The sequence below is a fragment of the Phyllostomus discolor genome, chromosome 9 (genome assembly GCF_004126475.2).
Source record: "Phyllostomus discolor isolate MPI-MPIP mPhyDis1 chromosome 9, mPhyDis1.pri.v3, whole genome shotgun sequence".
Classification (NCBI taxonomy): Eukaryota; Metazoa; Chordata; class Mammalia; order Chiroptera; family Phyllostomidae; genus Phyllostomus; species Phyllostomus discolor.
This window is the reverse complement of record NC_040911.2, coordinates 36,262,056-36,285,055: the sequence shown is the minus strand read 5'-3', so window position 1 is coordinate 36,285,055 and position 23,000 is coordinate 36,262,056. Positions and strand designations below refer to the sequence as shown.

Here is a 23,000-nt window from a genome sequence, read left to right as displayed (position 1 = left end):
CCTGGCAGCATGTGGCCCAATATCTCATTTTACAGATGAGGAAATTAAGTCCCAAAGAGTTGAAGTCCAGTGTCAAGTTCTTATAGGTCCTCCAGTGGCTGAGCTGCCTTCATGCATGAAGTGACTGGTGAGCGGTGCTGGTGGCTGTGTTCTAATCCCTGGGCTGGGCCAGCTACTGAGATGACAGATGCTCACCATCAGGGTGCTCAGCAGCCATGGGGAGGACAGGGAGCTATGGGCCACAGAGCAAGGGCCCCTCAGCTCCTGTGAGGAGCCACACTCACCTGGTGCTGGAGTGAGGAGGAGAAGGAGGTGAGAAGGGAGTGGTGGGCTCCAGAAGTTGGGAGCAAGCAGGAGTCAGGCTGAAGTCTATAGCAAGTGGACGCTGTTCAGGACTCAAAGCATCTCTGGGGTGAAGACTCCTCAGGCTGGCCAGGGAGGTAGGGAGGCAGTGCAAAAGGGCCTATTTTCACTACAGGTGATCTTTTTTGCACCACATCAAGCTGGAAAAGCCTATGGTGATTAATAGTCACAAGAACAGCCACCTAATTAGCCTGAGCTTAGTCCAATGTGTATCGTCAGAAGCCTACGCAAAGACTAATTTTTAAAATAGTGCCATGTCCAAAGTGCTAATGTTGAATAATTTCTACCATTTTGGCAATTAAACATTACAGAGAAATAAAATAAGCCACTCTGGTCTACTAGCTTCAAAAGGATAAACACTGCTGATGGGTAATATATAAGAAATGTTAATGTACAATTTCATTTTCCTTAAGAATGTAGGTAGTAAAATTTCAGGCACTAGCTGACTGGCCCCAGTCTGATTTGCGTACCTGATGGATTGAAAATGTCCCTTTTGGGAACTGATCACGGCCTGCACGATCTACTACATTGAGGAAAAAAGCGCTGAATTAGACAAACGCGTTGAAAAAAGCAAAATGAACACTGGAAAATATATTAAAAGTATGCCGTTTATTTTTAACGGAAAACAGTACATTGAACTACCTGTTTACACACAAGAAACCAACAGAAATTTTAGGTCAAACTAGAAGAGCCAGCAGAAGTGAGAGAGGCTGAGGCTTCAGGATCCCGTGCAGACTCTGGAGTCTCGGGGTTCCAGCATATTGTGGGACAGAAGGCTTTGACAGGCAATACAGTCTAATAAGATATTCAGGGATTAAGGCTGTGCTTCACAGACAGATGTGTCTGTGCGCCAGTTGTTGCTAAGCTTTAATTTTTCCCCCTGTAATGTTTAATTTATCACACTGGCGCTTTCTAAACTAGAACATCTGTAAACAAGGTTAAGAATGACCTCCTTCCCGTTTTACATTCGTGAACAGCGCCCCTTCTTCGTGCTCTAATTTTAGATACCTTAAAGGTAAATAAATCTGTGGAAGGAAACGAGAAGGAAGCTTGTCTGACACTGCAATGTGTTCATCGTGGGCGAATACAGATTTCCTCTCTGCCTGGCTCTTAGCGCTCAAAACTGACTCGTGATGCTCAAGCGGCGTTCAGATACCCGCTTCCCAGTCAAACGCAATTAAACAAACTTCTGCTAAATATTTAACAGCCTTGTGTAGTAATTAGCCGCAATAATAGGAGCTTAAATTGATAATTGCTCAGAAATGTCCTCTTGCAAACATTACAAATTTCCGGCTCCTCCCCCTTCTCTTAGATTTTGAATCCCAGAAGGTCTTTTAAGAAAGGATTTAGTTAGTGGAAGTGCCCACAGTTGTATCACTGGGCCCAAGATCGTGCACTCAAGTTGGGTGGTGCCACCACTGGCTGCACGGCTCCACTCGCCTTACTTCTTTCACTTCTGTTTCTGAAATCCACTGAAATTGAAAGTTATGTACCCGAGTACTGTTGGAGCAGCGCATTGATTTACACACTGACTGGCAGGCTTAGGATTTAAACTCTGGTCCACTAGATTCCAAAGGTCATCTGATTAGAATGGAAGCAGCACCAGGCATTGTCATTTATATTCAAAGGGTAACCTTTGTGGGGAGAAGGTGGGAGGAACGAAGCTTTCTGCTTTCCTACTTGATATGGACAAGGATTCCCTTCAAGAAAATGCCAATAATTATGAAAAATTGTTTATTGGACTTGGGCAAAAAGCAAAAGGAATGCCACTTCCTTGCAGTGTATTATTTCTTTTATTAAAAACACTGTCACACTCTCTAGGAGGTACAGTCACATTAAGAGTAAGTCAAACATGTAATAAATCATCAAGAACGGAAAAAAAATTTCTCCATCATAAGCAACCAAATGCTTATCTTCTAGAGCACTGGCTTTAGAAAACACACACACAAAGAATAAGACCACAAGGACAATGCACTTAGTTACATGATTTACTTAAACTGTGCAAGTGTGAGTGTGCATGTGTGAACCTGTGCACACCCATGCCCAAGCAGGAAGTCGGTGTGTGTGCGTGCTGTGGAGAGGCAGAAAGAGTTAAGCGTGTGGGTTCTACAGGTGACATCCCTGGTGCTCGCCTTTGATTTTTCTGTCCCTCAGGGCCCATGTTTCTGGAGAACACAATTAGGAGGAGCCCCAAGCAGCCCCTGTTTCGAAATCTAAGAAAGGCCTATTTAAAATGCAAATATTTTACAAACCTAATTCTATTGGGGTTCTTTCACTTTAAATTTTAAAAAATCCTCATTTGGCAAGAGGAGAGAAATTTCACTCAAATTTGGTGCTTTTTTCCTTTGCTTGCCCTCTTTCCTTTCCATTATCCCGGTGTGTTTTTGTGTCCTGTACAAAGTTTCTTTTTTGTAACCCAATCCATGTAGATAAGACCTTACACATTTAATACACTGCATTAATTAGTCCTGTACAAATGAAAAAAATTATGTCGAACATTTTTAGACCAATATGGCTGCTAATTTCTGTACAATGCCATAGTGCCAACCCAACATGGTACAACTGGGATAGTTTTTCCAAAGTGGACAGCACAGCTAAAGTTTCCAAAAATTCAAATTTATACACAAACACACACTTATATATATCAATAGCTGTGTGTTATGCATCAATGGCAATAGCAGCTTTTCCAGGTTCTGCAGGCATTTGAACAAAATTATTAAGACATATAGAAAGCTTAAGTCCCCCCCTTTTTTACATACCTCACTTGAGGATATGTTTATTGATTTTAGAGAGAGAGGAAGGGAGGAGAGAGAAACATCAACGTGAGAGAGACACACCCATCAGTTGCCTCCTGTACCTTACGGGCCCCAGCTTGGAATCAGACCTACAACTTCGGCATGTGCCCTTAGCAGGAATCGAACCCGCAAACTTTTGATGTATGGGATAATGGTCCAATCAACTGAGTCGCCCAGCCAGGACCAATTCCCCTTTCTTTAACAATCTCCTGCCTCCCTGTCCCTGGAAATCATGTTTCTTAGCTAGTTTACACAAGCAAATAGAAGAAATCAGGAATGCTTAAATGCATCTCTTATCGTGTATTGAAACTTGCCAGGTCTTAAGACGTATTTGTATACTCTGTTGTCCATCACCTCCTCTTTTCTCCGAACCATTCAGGTCTGAAAACAGCAGCACTACCCCCCACTCTCCGCCCAGCCTAGAAGAGCCTTTACTTGCTTCAGAAACCCACACTTGAAACTACCACCCGCCTCCCTCCTCCCAGGCACCTTTTCTGGCATCGCATCTAGGTCTCCGTGGGACAGTTTGCTCACCCGTCATGGTGAACAGAGCCACTAGAAGGACAGCCCTTGAATTCCCCACACAGAGATGTGCTGTATCTATGGTGAGAGCAATCTATAACCCTCACATCCTTATATAATTTGCTACTCCAAATTAATTTTCATTCATTACCATAAAGCAATGTAATTAAAAAAATAACTCTTTAAAGTGAAGTATTTAACATGATCCTGGAAGAAAGACAGCTTTGACGAAGACAGGGCCAGGCGGCAGGCATGGTGCACACTCATGCAAATTCAAAGGTGAGCTGTAAACAAGTACACACTGCAACACCGTGGCGCATAAAGGGCCGGCGACGGGAGGCCTCATTCTAATCAGCCCTCAAAGGAACCTGCCAGCCAGAAGTGGCACTTATTCTAATTTAAAGCCCTCATGCTTGCTTCAGTGTTGCAAAATTTATAAAAGAATAACTTCATTAAACCGCCTGGCACTTCACACGCAAATGCAAACCAGCCACAACACAGAAGGAGCTGGACAAGAGGAAGAGAAATAGTCCCAGAGAGTTGTTAACTCAGAGATTAAAATGAAGTCTGCATTTGGTTGTTTCTCGCTCTAACAATGGGGGACTTCCTGTGACTTCCGCTCACCGAGGACTTCTGCCACATGGCCCTTCACTTCTGTCGTGAGGCCCATCGCTCCTGTGAATCTGCTTAATAACGCTGACAATCACTCAAAGCGGTTCAGCAAGCCACGCCACATGCAGAAATACATCTGGCAGCGTGTAAAGGAACATTATTCAGTGTGCCTTTCCTGGTCTGCAGAGGAGATTGACTCTGAACACACCACTGTGGCAGCTCCCATTCACAGGGGCATATATTTCAGATTCACCTAACTTGTTGAAAAACTAACATAAGAAAAAAATTTCCCCCTTAACCTCAATCCTCAAGAAAGCATGCAACGATACGGGTTAAGTGGAAACGGCCTGCTGAAGCCATGCACAGGACTGGAGAACAGTTATCGTCACATCCTAAACACACACACTTTTAAGGAAAATCATTCTTCTCCCCTGAATCAAAGAATCAAAGAAACGCCCCAGTCACATAACTTCGGGTGAGATTCCTAAGCGACGGTGCAGCGTGTGTCAGAACACACGTCATTTTGTGCTCGACTGTCAGCATATTTTTCAAGATCTTTTTTTTGGAATGCAATGAAAAGACAAATCTCGAAGCCTGTAGAAAAACTCCAAACCTCTGAGAACGTGCGTGTCACACACAAGTTGTACGACGCGCTGGGACCCTGAGAGATCCCGATAATGAATGACTCCTTTCCTGTGCAGCGCTTCTCATCACCCAAGGCCAAATCAGTGCTAAGATTTGGCTTCGAAGAGAACAGAGTAAGCATTCAAATATCTTGAAAATGGTACTCCATGATGGATAAGAGGAAAAACCCTTCAGGTGAAATCTCGTAAGATGAATCTCCAAAGGCAGTAACAAGACTGTTTATCCCCACTGTTTCTCAGTTTCAGAGTGGGGGTTCTTGCTGTTGTAGTGCTCACGCCAGGCTGACTAGAGGACCAATAGGTGTGAACACTGAAGTTATCACCTAAGAAATGTAGTGGGGCCCTGACTGGGTAGCTCTGTTGGTTGGAGAGTCATCCTGATAGGACAAGGTTGAGGGTTCGATCCCACGGCAAGGCACAAACAAGAGTCAACCAATGAATGCATCAATAAGTGGAATGACAAACTGATGTTTTTCCCCCATTCTCAAATCAATAAATTTTTAAAAATGCAGTGTGATGTAATTCATGTTATTCCCAGGAACAAATATTGAAATGACTTCTCTATCATCCTTATAAATTTGTTTTATAGTGCTGAAAGCTCTTTTACAGTCACATAAAGCAATCTATTGGTAAAAGTATGTTGTATTATTTTTCTTCTCCATGAATAAAATAGGACTAATCAGATGGAATGAATAAGCTAATTCAATTACAGGCAGCCTTTATTATACAATAAAATATGGATTATTGATCGTGTGGAGTTGGTAGAGCAGGATGCAAATTCAATGAATGAAACCTGCAGATTGGAGCTTATGACTCTTTTTAGTTGTGCTTAAATCTGCTAGAGCCATTTTCACTTTTGAAAAACCACCAAAAGAAAACAAAACAAACTAAACCCAGTGCTTCAAAAGGGGAAAACGAAAGGCGACCCCCGAGGGTGGGCTTGGAGCTTGAGAACACCCGCAATGCAGGGAGAAGCGGGCAGGCCCCTGGGCCTGTCTGTGGAGCGGCAAGTGAAACTCATTTGTAGACTGAAATTTATGTCATAGGCATTTTGGTACAAACCCAATCTCACCCTGTAATAAGAATAAATGTATTTTGACTTTACACTGGGAGGTGAACTTATTTGAAATACAACACTGGACTGTCCTAGCAAAATTCTTTTGTCTTTATCTCTTAAAAAAAAAAGCAATGATCCAGTCTGGTTAGAAGTAAGCAGCTCTGGCCATGAGGGTCTCATGGAGAGGAAAGCCGACACAGCTACTAGTAGAGGAGGAAAGAAGACAAGCCCAGGTAGTTGATGTACATGCACACACCTTTGTTCTGCTCTCCCATTTCCCCCTATGAATCTGCCCTGACACCAAGGCAGGCTGACTGCTATTTGTGCTCTGCTACCAAGTGCAGACCAGACTGTTTTCCTTATTATCTTCTTCTGGCTCTTCCCTAAAGAGACAATGCTCTCGTTTTTGACCAGGTTCACAGCTCTCTACCTTTTTGCAGGCTGTGCCCCCACATGGCAGCACAAACAAACCCAGCGAGGGGGTCTGTGTTTCGGCAGGCATGCCTCCAAACCATAGGCAAGGGTGCGTGTGGCATGTTTTCGGAAAGGACCCGATGCAAGGGAGGAAAGAGACATGCTCCACAATGCTGCAGAAAGTTGCAGACTGTTCGGCTACAGTCCAGAAAATGAATCCAATTTTTCATTCTGTCATTATAAATATTTCATTGCAAATGGTACTGATTTTCTGAAACTGTGGTTAAGCAAAGGGCCTCTGTGTGAATATTTAAGAAAAAAAAAGGAGGAAGACCACGAAGAAGAAGGGGGGGAATTAAAGGTTAGCAACCAATTAATTTCTTACTTTAAATGTAAAAGATGCTGGGAGAAATTCAACAGTGATGTAGTGTGTGACTCAAAGAAGAAGGAAAAAAAACATTTACTCTGCTCTTCTTCTGACAGTTTCTCATAAAATATCTGCAGTCCATCTATCTTTTAGTACTCCAGGCTCCTCTGGAGAGCAGAAAATGGTGGTTTAAAGCTCACTTCAGTGCCAGTCTGCGGGAGATTGCTTTCCACAGGACCCCCGCTGATGGAGGCCTAGGGGAAGAGGCCCAGGAGTTATTCAATCAGCCGGAGACTCTGGGGCGGCTGGGGGTCCTTTGAGGGCTGATTATAAAGCTGCCCTCCTGTTGCCTGCCTCGGAACAGAACGAAATGAGCAGCCTCTTGCTGAGCAGATTCTGCAAGAAGGAATTTCACCTGTCATGGAGTTTGTCAGAATTTCAGGATTTATCTTGGTGCAAAATTAATAAAATACCAACCAGGATTTCAGGCTGACTACTCAGCTGTGTCATCTCAAAGTGATCTTTCACCCAAGAAAACATGGACAGTGAGCACAGCCATCCCTGCCCTACTTTTCCTTTGGAGGGTAAGCGAGACAATGTGACTAATGCCACCCAGACATCAGGATGAGATTCCGAAGCAATTACACACAAGGCCAAATTATGCGTGGGTGCTGCTGTCTTAACGTGTGACCTCTCCCCTCGCCGCTGTAGTTCGAAAGCCTCTTTGGAATAAGCCTGAGTCTGAAGCATAAAAAGACCATTTCTGCGGTTTATAACACAGTAGGTCCCCTATGGCATCACATCTGTTAAATTCATACACTGGTATTTCAGGCTTGGATTTGATTTACCTTTTAAAAAGGAGTACTAACAATGGACTATGTTAAGAGCACATACTGGGAAACATTACAAATTAATCTTGTGTTGGCCTGAGCAACAAGGTGGTTTCACCCTTTGTTTCAGCGCCCTAGCACCCTCTGGGCTCGGGGCAAAGCACGGAGTGGGAGTGGGGAGGGAGGGAGCGGACCTCTGCCAGCTCTGAGCTACAGGGGGTTGGGCCATCTCTGCTTATTCAACTTCAGAAGGTGGCTTGCAACACCTTCTGAATCACCACAGCTATTTTAAGTGAGGTTCTGTACAGCCCAGGGTTTGTTAGGCTTGGGTAGCCCCAAGGCAATTAGCTCTGGTTCTCAGAGTGAGTGGCATCACATTGCAGGTGGGGGCAGCACGTGGGGACTGGCTTGGCTCTCATGCCACCGGCTGCCCCAAGCCACAGGAGACAGTGGGCAGACATGTCTTGGATTTGACTCCAGACACTGAACTCCACTTCAGGACAGGATTAACTTGGATTGTAATGTACACCTGTGGGGCACCCCGGCCTCCCCCCATGAGCAGACATGGGTGCCTCTTACTAACTGGTGATTGGCAGTGCATCCTCTGGTCCCAGAGTTTGCTGTGGGTTTAAGGCAATTGCTTCTTCCCTGTCCGTTTTCTAAATGAGACATGTGTTCCTTCCAGCTCTTCCTCCCTAGTTAAGTGACAATCCTGTTTTGGAGAGCCACCTTTACAAAGCAGCAGTAGCCTCACAATATTAGCACAAAGAGATCTCAGGAAGGAGAGAGAGAGAGAAGAGCGGAGCAAGTGAGAGAGCTTGCAAGAAGGCACAGATGGTGGGCGGGGACGCAGGGTGCTCTCAGCAGGCTTCAGTGGAGATGCATTAACTCCACAGAGGGACGGGGGCACCCCACCAGTACTGTCATGAATTATAACTGAGTATGGGAGTGAGGACTTGGTGCCTGGCTCCCAGCAAATAGACTGTTCTATTTTCTGGCACAATCACCTTTCACCCTTACATACTCAAAGCACAGCAAAGCACACTGCTGATATTTAATGGTATTACAGTAGTCTTTTATGTGTCTAGAAGGCACACAAACTTAGCAGATGTGCCCAGTAGTGTAAGTCAGATAATTATAAAATTTAGTTTTGGCAATGTACAAAAGGGAACCTTTTATGGGTGGGTCTCGTTTCCAGTGAGAGGCGGTCTTCTGCCAGCTGAGGAGCAGGATCAAAGCAGGAGGGGCCCCCGAAAGGAAGACACCAGGCTCCCAGACATGCTGGGTACAAGGAAAAAGCTTCCCTTTTGCAAACTTTCTCCTCCTCTTTCGGGAAGGCACTTCCTGCCCCGTGAGCTCCCCCACTCACTCATTCACTGAAGTTATCAATGAAGGAGGCCTGTTATTTCAGGCAGTTTAAAATTTCACCACTTTTAAAGGACTCCTTTACCCTGCCTTTCACTCCCGTTTACGCCTCAGAGTTGCTGTTTTAAATGACAGCACCGCGAGCACTGCTTTTAAGCACTATTCATCTCGCCCGCCACGTCGCAGGCTTTTACAGAAACACGGCTCTCTCTCCAATAAGGGGAACTTACTCCTTCATAGCTGCAGGGCAGAGCCTGTTACCAGCTGTAGATTCGCTGCAAATATAACAATAAAGGATACAAATGTGAATTCCTCTTAAAATACACGCTTGGCTCTGAAGCTGCCTTGCCTTAGCAAACTCGATCAAGAGCAGCCCATCAATCTTCCTCCAAATGCACAGCAACAGCTCATTTCACGCGGCTGTCCAAGGATTGCTACATCCCTGGACCTGAAGATGCTGGGACGAATTTGTTTTGCTCATTCAGGGGATTTATAGTTGAAGGCCATGATGACCATCTTTCTTACTCTAATTGTCACAACAGTTGGACATGGAAGTGGTGTTCTCCAATAGTTGGATAAAGTTTGCAAACACAAAGGGTTTATTCTTGGCATTTCTCTCTGCTAATGTGAGGAAAGTGATCCATGTGCAGAGCAAACATCTAAAATAGGAACACATGTGGGAATTCAACGTGCCTCTCTGGGCTGCAGAATGTTCTAGAAATGTGGATTTCCAGATCTCCCTGGAGAATCTGATTACAAAGGTGCTTAGATGGAGCTCTGCCTTTCCAGGACAGTCATGCCCACAGTTTCTCGTTCCTGATGGAGGCAGATCTTCCGGTGCCAAGGCAGCAGCCTGTCTTGGCTACACAGAAGACAGCGGGGCCAGCAAAGCCCAGCCAAAGCAGAATGTGGCAGAGGTGATGAACATTTCCAGGGGGTGGGGGGGAGGGGGTTGCAGAACTGGCCACGGCGCCCTTCAGTACACCCTAGCTGGATGCTCCATAAAGTCGCACTGATGGCAGTTCAGAGATGGCCATCTGTCGTCAACTCTGGGCCAGACAAAAAATAATGTCATGGCAGATCGCTAACAACAGGGCTGTTGGAGGAGGGAATGAGTCTTAGAACACGGAGGTGGTGCTCCCTCTTTTAATAGCGAAAACCAGCCATCGGTAGGAACATCAAGAAATTAATGGGTGGAGTATTTTTAAAAACTAAGCTGGGGTGCTGTAGAAACAGTTCAAATGTAAAGAAAGTGGTTTGAGCTTATTGCAATTACCTCTGTTACCCTTACTTCAGTCCTATTATCCACTTGATTCTTGAAAATTTGACTACCAGGACACATGGTGAATCAGTGAGGGCCAAATTTAGGAAAAGGTGAGCCCAGGTTGTGCCTCCAAGCATGCACACACAGCTTCGACATTTATTGGTACAAAACGGGTAATTGAAAACCCATTTACTCATTTAGTCCAAATGAGTTCACTGTGACAATCAGGCTTCTCTATCTTTCTGTAGGCTTGTTCAATTTCTAGATGCAGTTTTATTAAAAAGCAAAATAGAGCTACCTCACCTTTAGATGTATTATAAATCCTACAAAAATTTAAACTCTCTTCTTTGCTCCAAAAAGCCCGAGTTCTGTGCTACTGCATGGATGATATGGAGGAAGGGGGGGGAGAGAGAAGGGGGGAGGGGGGAGAGAGAGGGAGAGCGTTGGAGAGAGGGAGAGAGAGAGGGGGAGAGAGAGAGAGAGGGAGGGAGAGAGAGAGCGGAGTAACAGTCAAACTGAGGTGAGCTGTGTCCCATTTGTTTGTCCTATATGATTAACTTTCTGCCTTCAATGGTAAGGCCAATCAATCCTGATTGAATTATCCAATATTAACAGCTGAAAGTGATCAAAACTAATGGCGACAACACAGCACCAATCAATAAACCAATGCAAATGATTCGGTTCCTGGAGATCCGATCAAATAAAAGAGATAGATCAATTTAACCACTGAGCAAATTAAGTGGAAGTTGCTGTTGCACCGATTCCCTTCCCAAGCCCTGCAGGCCCACCAAGCAGAGCAATGAAGTGATATAAAAATGAACCAGTTCCACAACCCCAGGCTCACTCAACACAGCTTATCCTCGTTGCAGCTCTCCGAGTCTGTATGACATGTTCAGGGATTGTGAGTTCAGCCCAAAGACCAGAAGAAACACAGAGGTCCGGTGGATCCGATGAAAGGGAGAGCTAAGGTAGGAGGCACAGACCACCCGAGAAGAGGCAGGAAATCTGCCCCCAACACTGACTGTCATCCTAAACCACCAACATGGAATCCAGCAATGCCAGGCCCTACAGTGATGGGCACATCTTTCCAATCCTGGGGTCCCCAAAATAGACCTATGACCATAAAACGTGAGCATCAGTCAAGTTGTGATGTGAAAACATACATATAGAAATCAGATGGAAAAGTATTTGAGAAGAAAGTCAACAGCTGTTGAGACAATTACACAGTTAACCTTCAGTGATATCTGAAAGCCATGGTATATCCCTCAGAACAGTGCGGAAAACACTATTCATGAGTTAATAAAGCAGAGGGCTAAGTATCACAACATTTTTTTTATTTAAAAGGAATTAAAATACCAGAATCTTAGAGCTTTCAGTACCTCTAGGCCAATTCCCTCTTCTTCCACTGTTAGAATTCCCTCCGCATCCATTAAATTCATAACATGATGTCTGATAGGACTTTCTATGGGGACATGTTGGAGGAGGATGATTTGATCACTGCCATTGAATTGTAGCTTCTCTGGAGGCACCAATTAAACAGTAATTATTGCAGTGAAAGAAAGTGGCCTATTCAACAGAAGTTTTACAAACACACCACTTGCTCACACCTGTATAAACCACTCTGGATACAAATATGCATTGTAGGATATTATTCTTGGACCACACCATCCCTCTCTCAAAGCCGCTTCCTTAAGTTCTGCAGAAAAAGTTATAAGGTCTATTAGGAAAACATGTGAAACATTCAACATGCTCACTCACTCTTAAAATAACAAAATCTTCATTTAGTTCAAATAGTGCACTCTTATTCCAAAGCACATCTTCCCTACCAGCTTGCTATGGGCCCTTGAAGCATATTAGAATTCCTTGCAAAAAAAAAAATGGGAGAAAACTCTACCAGAAGGAAAAGATTATATCCTGCCAAAAATCATACATCATATATCTCCAGATTGGCACTTAGAAATTTTAGTCTGAAAAATTTAAGCATCATGTGAAGTATATAGATTCCACACTGGCAAAAGCTGCGTCCTGGATTGAGTGTTCCATAGAAACAGAGGCTTCATTAATTCTACAAGGAACTGTGGTCAGTGATATCCAAGGGATGACGTCTGGGTTCTTGATTTTTCTGAAGGTGGACAATGTATAATGAGGAGTTATCTGAATTCTGAAAGCCCTTGTAGGCAATATTAATAAAAAACAACACACCGTGTGTGTATGTGTGTTGGGTATATAGTTTTATATCCAACAAAGCACTTTTATCCACAAAAGAGGCTTTTGTATTTTTAACTGGGGGGAAATAGTAAAAGAAATGTAAATTACTTATTACATTCATGAAATCCTTTATGCACCATTAAAAGATACACCATAGTTCTGTTACTGGACGATTTGGAATGTTCATCCTAAACTTACTCTGTTAGTCTCACTGTGACACAGGAAGCAGATACACTACATTCTTTCAAATCTCCAACAGGATTTCAGTTCTTGGGAATTTAGTTTTTATAACCTTTTATGAAAAGTTCTTCTTTCTAACCTTTAGGGACATAAAATCATAGATCAATTCAAGTGGAATGGCACATGTCAATTTTAAACTTTGCATTTATTTTACATACCAATGCATGATCTGTAGTGGGCTGATACTCTAGATTCATTTTCCTACCCTGTTGCTGTTTTTGATCACCTTAATTTCAGTCAATTTCTCCCCTCATTCTTGAAATTAACAAAATTGTATTATGGTTTTTGCATACTTACCATCCTCACTTTCTATACAGGAAATAAATCAATATTTTAAAGTTATGTTAATTCTTCCCTCTAAACACAGGTATAAAAGGTAATTTGGGTAATGAAAGCAAATGCACAGGACTGTGAACCCCTAAGGTTCAAACATAAAAGTCCAAACACATTCAAAGCTAGAAAAAGTAAAGTTAATTCTAATCCACTTTTCTTAATGTATTGAAACTAAAAGCAACGGCTATCACTGGGGATTTAGACAACAGGCCTACTAAATAGGTATTTCAATGACTGGCTACTCACTCTGTAATAATTATCACATACAAACTATAGATACTGCTCTTGTCTAAGGAATGATACACAGATTGACCCTGAGTTTTCTTGTCAAGACCAAATATGTGTGATTCTGAGTTGTTCAACGGGAAAAATAGTGCTCATAGCTTTGGATTATGAAATAAGACTTACCTGGGCCCAGATAACAATTTGAATGAACACATCAGAAACGTTTTAGGAGATGCTGGACCTCCTGAGATCAGAAAGACCTCATGAGCTATTGAAGAGCCCTGTGTTTTATAACATATCTTCTACCCCAGTGGTTCCTACAGTGTGACTTGGGGCCCCTGGAGGCCTCCTAGGTCCTTTCAGGGGGTCTGTTAGGTCGACACTACTTTCACAATAATGTTCAGACATTATTTGCCCTTACACAGTCTCCCATTTATCTCATGAGTATTCAGTGGAGTCTTCTAGAGGCTACTTTGGTATATGAAGTTACCATCTCCCTGACAGCTAATAGAATTGCATGTTTGTGTATTCTTGCATTTAAAACAATTCTCAATTTTTATTTCTAATATAGAAAATACCAATAGATAATAAACCACATGAATCAGAGTCCCCTGGAGTCCTGAATCATTTTGAAGTGTAAAGCCATCCTGAGACAGAAGAAATTTAAGAACCACTGGTCTTACTGTAGAAAAGAGTGAATACTGTATATTTCATAAAACCCTAAAATGTAGTATAAAAGAAACTGGGAGTCTTGAGGATGTCTTTAATTGTAGTTTTGTCTGCTCTGTAATGGGTCACAGGCCAGTACTGCCACAGTGTTGGGCTCTTTTACTGAAAGATGTTGAAGTTTTATCACCAGGTTAGTTGCATTAGAATCTACTAATACAGTAGCCCTCCCTTAGCCATGGTTTCACTTTCCGTGGTTTCAGTTACCCATGGTCAGCTGTAGTCTGAAAATATTAAATGGAAAATTCCAGAAATAAATAATTCGTGTTTTAAATGTCACATATGTCTGTGTAGTGTGATGCAGTGTCTAGCACGCCACGTCCAGGACGGAGGTCGTCCCTGCGCTCCGGGCATCCGCGGTGTTCACAGCCCGCCCACTGGGCACGCAGCCTTCTTGACCATCGGGTCACTTACCAGAGAGAAGGAAAGAGACCACCTTCATGTAACGTTTGTTACAGTATATTGTTAGAATTGTTTTATTTTATTATTAGCTATTACGAATCTCTTACTGTGCCTGATTTATGGATTTAACTTTGTCATAAGTGTGTATTTATAGGAAAAAAACATAGTATACATAAGTGTAACCTATGGTTTCAGGACTTCATGGGGGATTTCACATGTATGTTCCTTAGGTAAGGGGGCTACTGGACAGTACAGTACAGTGCAGTATAGTAAGGGGGGCTGCTGGACAGTACAGTACAGTAAGGGGGACTACTGGGCAGTACAGTACAAAAGTGGAATTTTATTGCAAATGTGTTTTCAAAAACATTAAATCAAAGTCAGTCTCCACAGAATCTCTACAACTTTGATTTTCTGTTTCAGAGTTTATGTACTAATTAACAGAATCACTAGGTATATTGGCCACATCCTCTACAGAATTATAAAAGCCAAAATGACTTTTCCTTTGATACCTATTGCAATAAGAATATATTTCCAAACAGAAATTTGGGTTATTGTAATAAGATAATTTTAAACAATAGTTTAACTTGGCCTTTTTTCTATACTCAATTCACAGATGTGATTGAGTAGAATTCTATTTAGAAGTGACCCCAGTTTAGGCTAAATTAATTTATTGTTAATATTAAAGCTCATAATGAAATAATTTTGAGCTTAAACCATTCTCCTCCAAGGGCACCAACAAGTTAACAAAAACATGTTATTCTTATAGATTTCATCAGAAAAATGAGTGTAGGTATTATGCCCATTTTTCAGATGAAGTAACAAAAAAAGCATTCTTTTCCTTTTATAATAAGTAACATTTCTGGGATAGAATCCAGGTCTCTTACTCATTTTTTAACTATCAGTCTACTACTAAAAATAATAAAGCCAACCAAATTTATATTATATTTTGTAGTTTATACCTTATAACCAGATCTGTTATTTCATAGTTACCTAGCACCAACCCCTTAACTGTTACACTTGCATATCATTTTTCCTATCTGAGTTTCAGAGGCATTATGGACCTGCACGAGGTCACATATGTAGCCAATGGGAGTCAAGGCTAACCTACAGCTGACATCTTTGGATGTCAACACTTTGTAACTATAAGGCTGTTACTAAGTAATAACTATTCTATCCTTGGAAGACACACATACTGAACAAAAGTACAGCTTCTTTATTCTCTTCCTCTCTCCCTTCCAATTTTAAGCCCCTCAGGACAATAACCTGGACATCCGTCCAGCCTGGAGCCTGGTGGAACAGAACATGAATAAAACAGGGTTTGTGTGAGAGGAAGCCGTGACAAGTGAGGTGAATGATCCCACAGTCCAATAAACCTGACCCCTAAGTCTATCACACTGGGTCAGAAGGTCTAATTATAGGTCTGTTCTAGTTCTTTTTATGATTGACAGCAGCTGGAGGCAAAATTACTTTGGTGTCTGTTAATCCAGCCTCTAATTTCCCCTTTGCCCCAGTCCACACAAAGCGTCATGGTGGCCCAGGGTGGGTAGTACTGTGAATCCAGATTGGAAATGCCCTTGTTTCCTGTATGAAGAGCAACCAGGTTCAATCCCAGCCCTCCTTCTGGGAACATTACCTGCAGCTCTGTTTGGAAGAAAAACTTCTGTGGACATTGCGTGCAGTCGTAGATCTTGTCTTCTTGTCCATGGGCAGAGAAAATATGCTGCTGCAACTTGTTTGCTTGAACAAACACTGAAATGATAAGAAGTAGTGAACTTTGGGTTATTTTCTTTCCGAAATGCAGTCAGCTGGGGACTCCCCGAGACCAGACCCAGACTCAGCAGACTGAATGGCACTCCTCCTGGGTGTGACCCCCGCCAGGGGCCTGGAGAGTGTTGAGTCACCTTTGCTCATGGCTGGGTCTCTGGCTTTCATTAAGATGCACTCTACTGAGCACCTGATTCCACCCAAACTGCTCCAAAGTAAAGGTTTATGAATGCTCAGCTCCCTATAAATCTTTTTAAAATAAAGCCAAAAGTTGTCAAATGCACAGCACTGTCTGAACAGAAATAACTCTTATTTCTCAGCAACCCACAGGTTAAGAAATCATAAATGCCAAAACCCTATTTATTGTATTTGCCTAAAGTTATAGCTAGCAAACAGTTCTCTATTTAAATGTGTTAATGCTAAAAATTATATCCCACAGCTACTCTGGGGCATTGTCTATAAATATGAAACAGAACCCCAGGTAAATTCTCTTTGGATACTTTAAGATCAACTCAGCCTACACACTGAATGCAAGGGTTTCAATAATATAAACATGTTCAATTTTAATGACTACAAAACAAGGCCCTAAGACTGTGTAACAGTTTACCTAGGAGACATACTATTAATAATTAAATTGTATATGCCAGAGGCAGTGTTTGGGTTGGCAGAACTGACTTCTGATGGATGCCTGGTGCACTGTGACCTAAAAAAGTTTGCATCTACAATATTAATCTGTATAGGCAGGGAGAGGATTTATTAAAGATGTTGGCATTTGACTTTGACTCTAATCATTAAAATTATTCTAATTGCCAGCCAACCTAAAATATTAGAGTATTGTTCTTGTGAGTCATACATTTTAATCACATTTCTCATTACCTTAAAAAACTGCTCAGATTTCCTCTCCCACCTAATGTTGGAAGGGTTTTTTTTTTTTTTAATTGTTATTTCTAAAATTACTTCAAGATACACTAAAACACTTCAGATCTATAAGCCCAGAAAATGCAGACTGCTCATGACTAATGTATTTTTGTCTCTTAACTACATCAACAAAAAATAAGAAATGAGGTTTTTATACAGATTTGCAACTAATGTCCATATAACAGCACATTTTCTGAAGCTTCTGGCCCCGACATGAAAGAACTACCTTATTAGGGGTCTTAATCACAAGGAGATCTAAGACCCAGCCCCCACTCCTTACAAAGACTTATTATGAGCTTTTATAAAGAATCCAGACTCCTGACTCCTGTCATAAGGTAGGTGCTACACTATGGGAAAAACAGTACACGGCAGATTTTTAAATACAAGTTTGGAAGCATAAAAATAAATAGTTCTAAAAGGAGTGGCTGATGGAGTTACTGGACAAAGAAGCCTCGCAGGCGAGCGTTGAAGGCAGAGCCACGCGCACGCAGGCACCACCTGTGCTAACTGTGCAGCGAGCACGGCCCCTCCTCTGCTTTTACTGTATCACAGGTCAGACATCTCCAGGCTGAATGCAGTGAAGGGCAATAATCAATGCTGGGAATATCGCTCTGGAAACAAAGAAGTCAATTTTGAGAGACTGTATTTTTGTTTTGTTTTGCTTTTTCTGACAAATAAGAAGGAAACATAGCCTCGAGGGACGTGACCACTGGGTGCCAGCCACATGCACAGGAGCACACGGGGTTTCCCAGGACAGCTTCGTCATTGTGAGGAAGGCGCCAGAAACGTGCGCGATCCCATTTCAGCTTCTGAGGGGCCGCAGGCTGGAGCTGCGGATTCACATTTCCTTGCGCTGCTACAGGTTGTACTGAGGCTGCAGCATCTAATAAAAGTTTCTTCTGAAATGTGTACATTTATAGTGACATCTACCTTAGAAATTCTAATTTCCTAGGAAATAAACGCCTCATCAAATGTTACCGAGTTCAAAGAATTTGGGGGGGGTTATAATAATCTTCTTTACTTCTCCCGGGCTAGGTCACACAACTCTTCACTTTTAAACAGCGCGCAGGCGCAGGCCCCGACAACACGATGGCACAAGCAGCGAGCGTCCAGTGATCTAACAGCGGCGGGCTCTGTGCGGGCGCTCTTGGCCTCGGTCACCTCTGAGCATCGAGCAGAGAAAAGTGAACAAAACGTGGATGTCATTTTCCAAATGGAAAAGCGCAAACTTCTGAGAGAACTTGAAATGCCATTTGCTCATCCCGATGGTTAACCTTCCTGCCCGTTTGAGCCTTTAAGTAGGCCGCAATCAATAATGCTAATAGCAGAAATCAAACATCTTCTTCCCAAATTGAACTGAAGTCATATCTGTAAAGGCCAGAGCCATGGGAAGTATGCTTTGGTAGGAGAGACATGAGTGATGCAGCCGCAACACTCTCCCCGGGTCCCCTGCGGGTGCCTGCCTACCTGTGAAGCAGACGGGACACTTGAAGGTGCCGCCCATCCCCTCGAAGCTGTGCTCTATCAGGTGGCACTGGAGTTTGGCAGGGGAGTCGAAGGTCTGGCTGCAGAGTTTGCATTCGTGGTTCAGTCCTTCATCTGTTAAGGAAAACACATGGACAGAAAAGTTAAAGCCCATCGTATCATGAATGGACTGCTGGTTAACTACAATTGCACACCTGAACCCATTTCCATCACCAGATAGAAACAGGTAAAATGGTATGTATGTAGTTAAGTCCCTCACGGCTATGTTTCCTCCTTATAGCTGTTGAAAACACTTCTGAAATTTAAAATCCAAAGATTATCAGAGGCAGATTTTATTTTAGGGTAATGCATTCTATTAAGCTTTTAAAGTACAATTGGTATATTAATAATGAGGTGCCTTCTTTTCTCTAATTATCATAATTTGATGGGCTGTGTATTTCCAAAGTCCTAAAATCAAGGACGCATAGAAAAACGGACAGTTTTTTCCTCAGGTCTTTCCTCTGGTTTATCTAGAAAGTGCTAGAAGTTTCTATTTCTAACCATAAGGTTCTTAGTGGTATTCCCATTGATAAGACTTTCTTTTTCTACTTCCAAGAATTTCTAGCAATTTTGCAATATTATTAATGCTTACAGAATCTTATAAATGTTCTTTTTCTCTGCTTGGTACTCCCAGTCACCCATATCTTCTCAATTCATTCCTCCCTTTACTTTGTAAGACAGTTCCAATTTTCCCCCTGATCTAGACTCTGCCTGTCTTTCCCCAAGGGCACCTTTATGAGCTCCAGGCTCACTTTTCACTAGTCCTGGATTTTTCCTTGATGTCTTAGGAACAAGATGGTAGAAAAATATTTTGATGTTATAAACAATTGCTATATAGAGTGAAGCATTTGTGGCAAAGATAAACCCATTCTCTTTACATTGGTTTTTTTCCTCATAAACACGTTTATGAAATAGAAATTTTATGTATTATCCTAACTCATTTCAATCTGCAATTATAAGAAGTGAAAACTAGCAGCCCTAGATTCTAGGACAACATAAAATTTTTTTAGTGCTTACTGAGTTTTAGATACTGTTACTTTAAGTGCTTACAGATATGGATTCATTTAATTTGACAGCAACCTTTGGAAGAATACTTCTACAATCCCCATTTTACAGATAGGGAAAATGAGGCCCAGAGAGTTTAAGTGACTTTGCTCTGAGTTATGGAGTCAATAATTCGTAGAGCCAAAACATGACCCGAAGCAGTCTGGATTTGAACCCAGGAAGCTTGGCTCACAGTCTGAGACATTAGCAGGTCAGCTATAAACAGTCACCAGCTATCACTGAGACGACTTATTAGGAAGAGTAAAAAGTTAGAGGCTGCAATTTAACCTGGCTTGTTATCAAGCTATACTTTTATCTTCTCTTATTTACAATGATTATAAAATGCTATGAAGGAACATCTGTGTCAGTATTCCAGATCTAGGGAATGAAAGACAAATTCATACTGTGGGGGTAACAAGTCTATACTTCAAAGTTATTTCCTTTCATTCAACACAACATGTGTGTGTTAAGTCCTTCACCAGCTGATATTACTGGTACCACAAACGCCCAAAGTGAATTATTATTAGCAACTAGGAGTAAAATCACTCCATTTGTATTCCTAATCTTTCTTCTCACATAAGTATGAGCCTTTAGAAGCAGAAGATTGGAATTTGTAAAAAGAGAGGCAAAGCACTAATTAAGCCACCCAGTACTGTCTACATTTCACGAGAGATAAAAACCTACTCTGTATTTGGGTGGCACAGTAAATTCCTTGATTATAATTATGTACGAAGGAGTTTAATTGTGCATATTGACATGACAAGGGGTTATACAAAACGCTTTAGGGATTATATAAGATCAAGCATTTTTCATCTATTCTTTTCTTTTTTTTTAATCCTGAAGTTACCAAAATTTTCCAAATTTTAGATATCAGAAACATAAATTGCCAAATTTAAACATATTCTATTTCCTCAATGCTGTATACCTTTATCTTGATAGTAAGACTATAACTAAGAATCTTAATTTATCTGTAAAGTACAATATGTGTTTTGCACAAGAAGACGAGGGTGCTTATGGATGTGAACGGGTATGCACATTTGCTCCGGAATTCGTAAACCTGCAATATGTGTGAGGTGATGTATGTAGGTCTAGCAGGTTTTCTTGGGGCTAATGACTGACTGTTACATCAACATAAAGTGAATTATGGAAGGTAGGATGATCTTTAATGTGATGTCATCTTTCCCGACTACAAGTATTTTGTTCGGAAAACTAATACACAGAAAAACAAAAAAAGATACATGTGTATCAGCACAAGGAAAATGTCCTTATCAATTTTATTTCCTACCCAAAGAACAGAGAAGTTCCATCATACACAGTGAAACAGTCCAAATTTAGTCAAGTGAATTCGCAAAAAGGTGACACAATCATAAAGCATTTAGAAATTATTAGTGCAGATTTAATTTTCAGGAATTACATACTTTATCTGGGGAAGCCCTAAGTGGCAGCAAGGGTAATAACTATTGAAGCCAGCCTTTTCAGAACTTTTTACCGCTTAAATGCAACTGTAATATTGAAATCGAGTAGGAAGTTCTACCTGCCTCTCATTTCTAAGTAACACAGTGAGGTAGTACTTCTGTAGGACAGAAAAAAATCTGAATTGTTACACAGTGAATGATAGATAAGCCAAAGCCAGTGTGCTCCAGGCTAGACACTGAATGCACCCACACACTTCTATGGTCTGTGCTGACTTCCCTGGTAGCAGCCTCCCCATGCACGCTCCCTGCGCTCGCCCTGGGCTGTGGCCACGGGGTTGAATGGAGAACCCGAGCAAGGCTGCTTTTTCAAAACTGTTTACAACTGGTTAACGTAATTCATTTTATATGTTTTAATTGAAGAAGGGGAATAGATGGTAATGGCAAACTAGTGAAACTTATTTACGATCAGAAATTTAAAAGTTTATCCTTATTCAGAGCCTGTGTTTAACTGAACTGTTACACATTATAACACACTGTGTGGTGAAGAGCAGTGTCTTTTTCCTTTACTGATTTTTCAGAGAGAGAGGAAAGGGGAGAGAGAGGGAGAGAAAGGAGAGTGGAGAGAGAGAAGGAGAGGGAGAGAGGTTTGTTGTTCCACTTATTTATGCACTCATTGGATGATTCTTGTATGCGCCCTGGCTGGGGATGGAACCCACAATCTTGGCATATTGGGATGACACTCGAACCAACTGGGCTACCTGGCTAGGTCAAAGAGCAATGTCTTAATTATCAAAGAATTTCTAAAAAAAATTAGTATTGTAAGATATGGCTGAGTTAAGTCCTGTGTCCTTTCAAAACTGAGCTTCTCTCCTTTTTTCTTCCTACCTGGTATGAAGGTATTGCGGTAAAGAGCAGTAAAGATAACTGCAGTTTTAATTTAAAGTCAATGCTCATGAGGTGGTGCTATCAACACTTCCAATTTCAGGTGACCTTAAGCCTTAGACTGAAGATTTTGCTCACAAAGCCACAACTTGAACCTTGCTTCTTCTTCTTTTTTCTTCTTAGAGGTGCCAAAAGCTTTAAAAATTCAATCAAAGTAACCATTTTTGCTCTCTGGAAAGGTAGCAGCTGACAGTAATTGGATAATACAGCCTGACTCATTTATTAAAAAGAGATTCTGAGTCAATTGATTTAATAACCATTACAATATTCCATTAAGGATATAATAGGCTAGTGCAGCCCTATTTTATTAAGAGTTATAGATGGGATCTATGGGTGAAACTTCTAGATTTTTCTTCCTCTTTCTGCTTATCTATATCCTCCAGATTGTCCACAATGAGCACAATTTGCATTTGTAGGTAACTTTGGAAATTAAAGAATAACAAAAATACTACCCTTTCTATATCCTATTAATAAAGATTGATTACAACACTGAAATTTTGATAGCCAAACAGTTAGACAGGAAATGAGCAATATTATGAAGTACAGAAAACCTCCATTATTGAACATTACACTGAAAAGCATTCTAACCAAATATACGGGAAAGCAGAGATCAGCACAAGGAAAGGGAGAAAGAAACATCAGAGCACACAGTAGTTACCTTAATGAGAAGAATAAGGAGCTTTCAGTATAAATCTGTTTTTTTCTAGACCAATCAGGAAACCCCTCTCTGTACACAGGTGGGGCATGGAGGGGCATTCACATGGCCAGTACTTGGGTCCTCAATCAGGGAAGGCAAGAGCGAAGCTCCTGTCACTGAGAACATGCTGGAGGCCAGCAACTTCCTGTCCCGGTCAACCACTTTAAAGCATGCCCGAAGATGGTTTGCGGTGTAATTGAGAAATAATTTCACATGTTTATAAATTGCAGCTAAAATAATTATTTCCACTTTCTAATCTTCGTGTAAGTGTGAACATAAATGTAAACAGGAATCTAGTCTACATAGAAGAGACTGATGCTAATGTAAAT

At 41.7% G+C, this 23,000-nt stretch overlaps 1 protein-coding gene across 3 annotated transcripts in view; it reads right to left on the bottom strand.

Moving 5' to 3' along the window:
* Positions 1–23,000, bottom strand: part of ZNF521 (zinc finger protein 521) — a 283,566-nt gene that overhangs the window by 9,321 nt on the left and 251,245 nt on the right. For all 3 annotated transcript variants that reach the window (XM_028524919.2, XM_028524921.2, XM_028524920.2), the window contains 2 exons: positions 18,517–18,648; positions 16,001–16,116 (listed from right to left, as the gene is read on the bottom strand). In XM_028524919.2, coding sequence (XP_028380720.1) covers positions 16,001–16,116; positions 18,517–18,648 — 248 coding nt within the window. The remainder of the gene's footprint in view (positions 1–16,000; positions 16,117–18,516; positions 18,649–23,000) is intronic.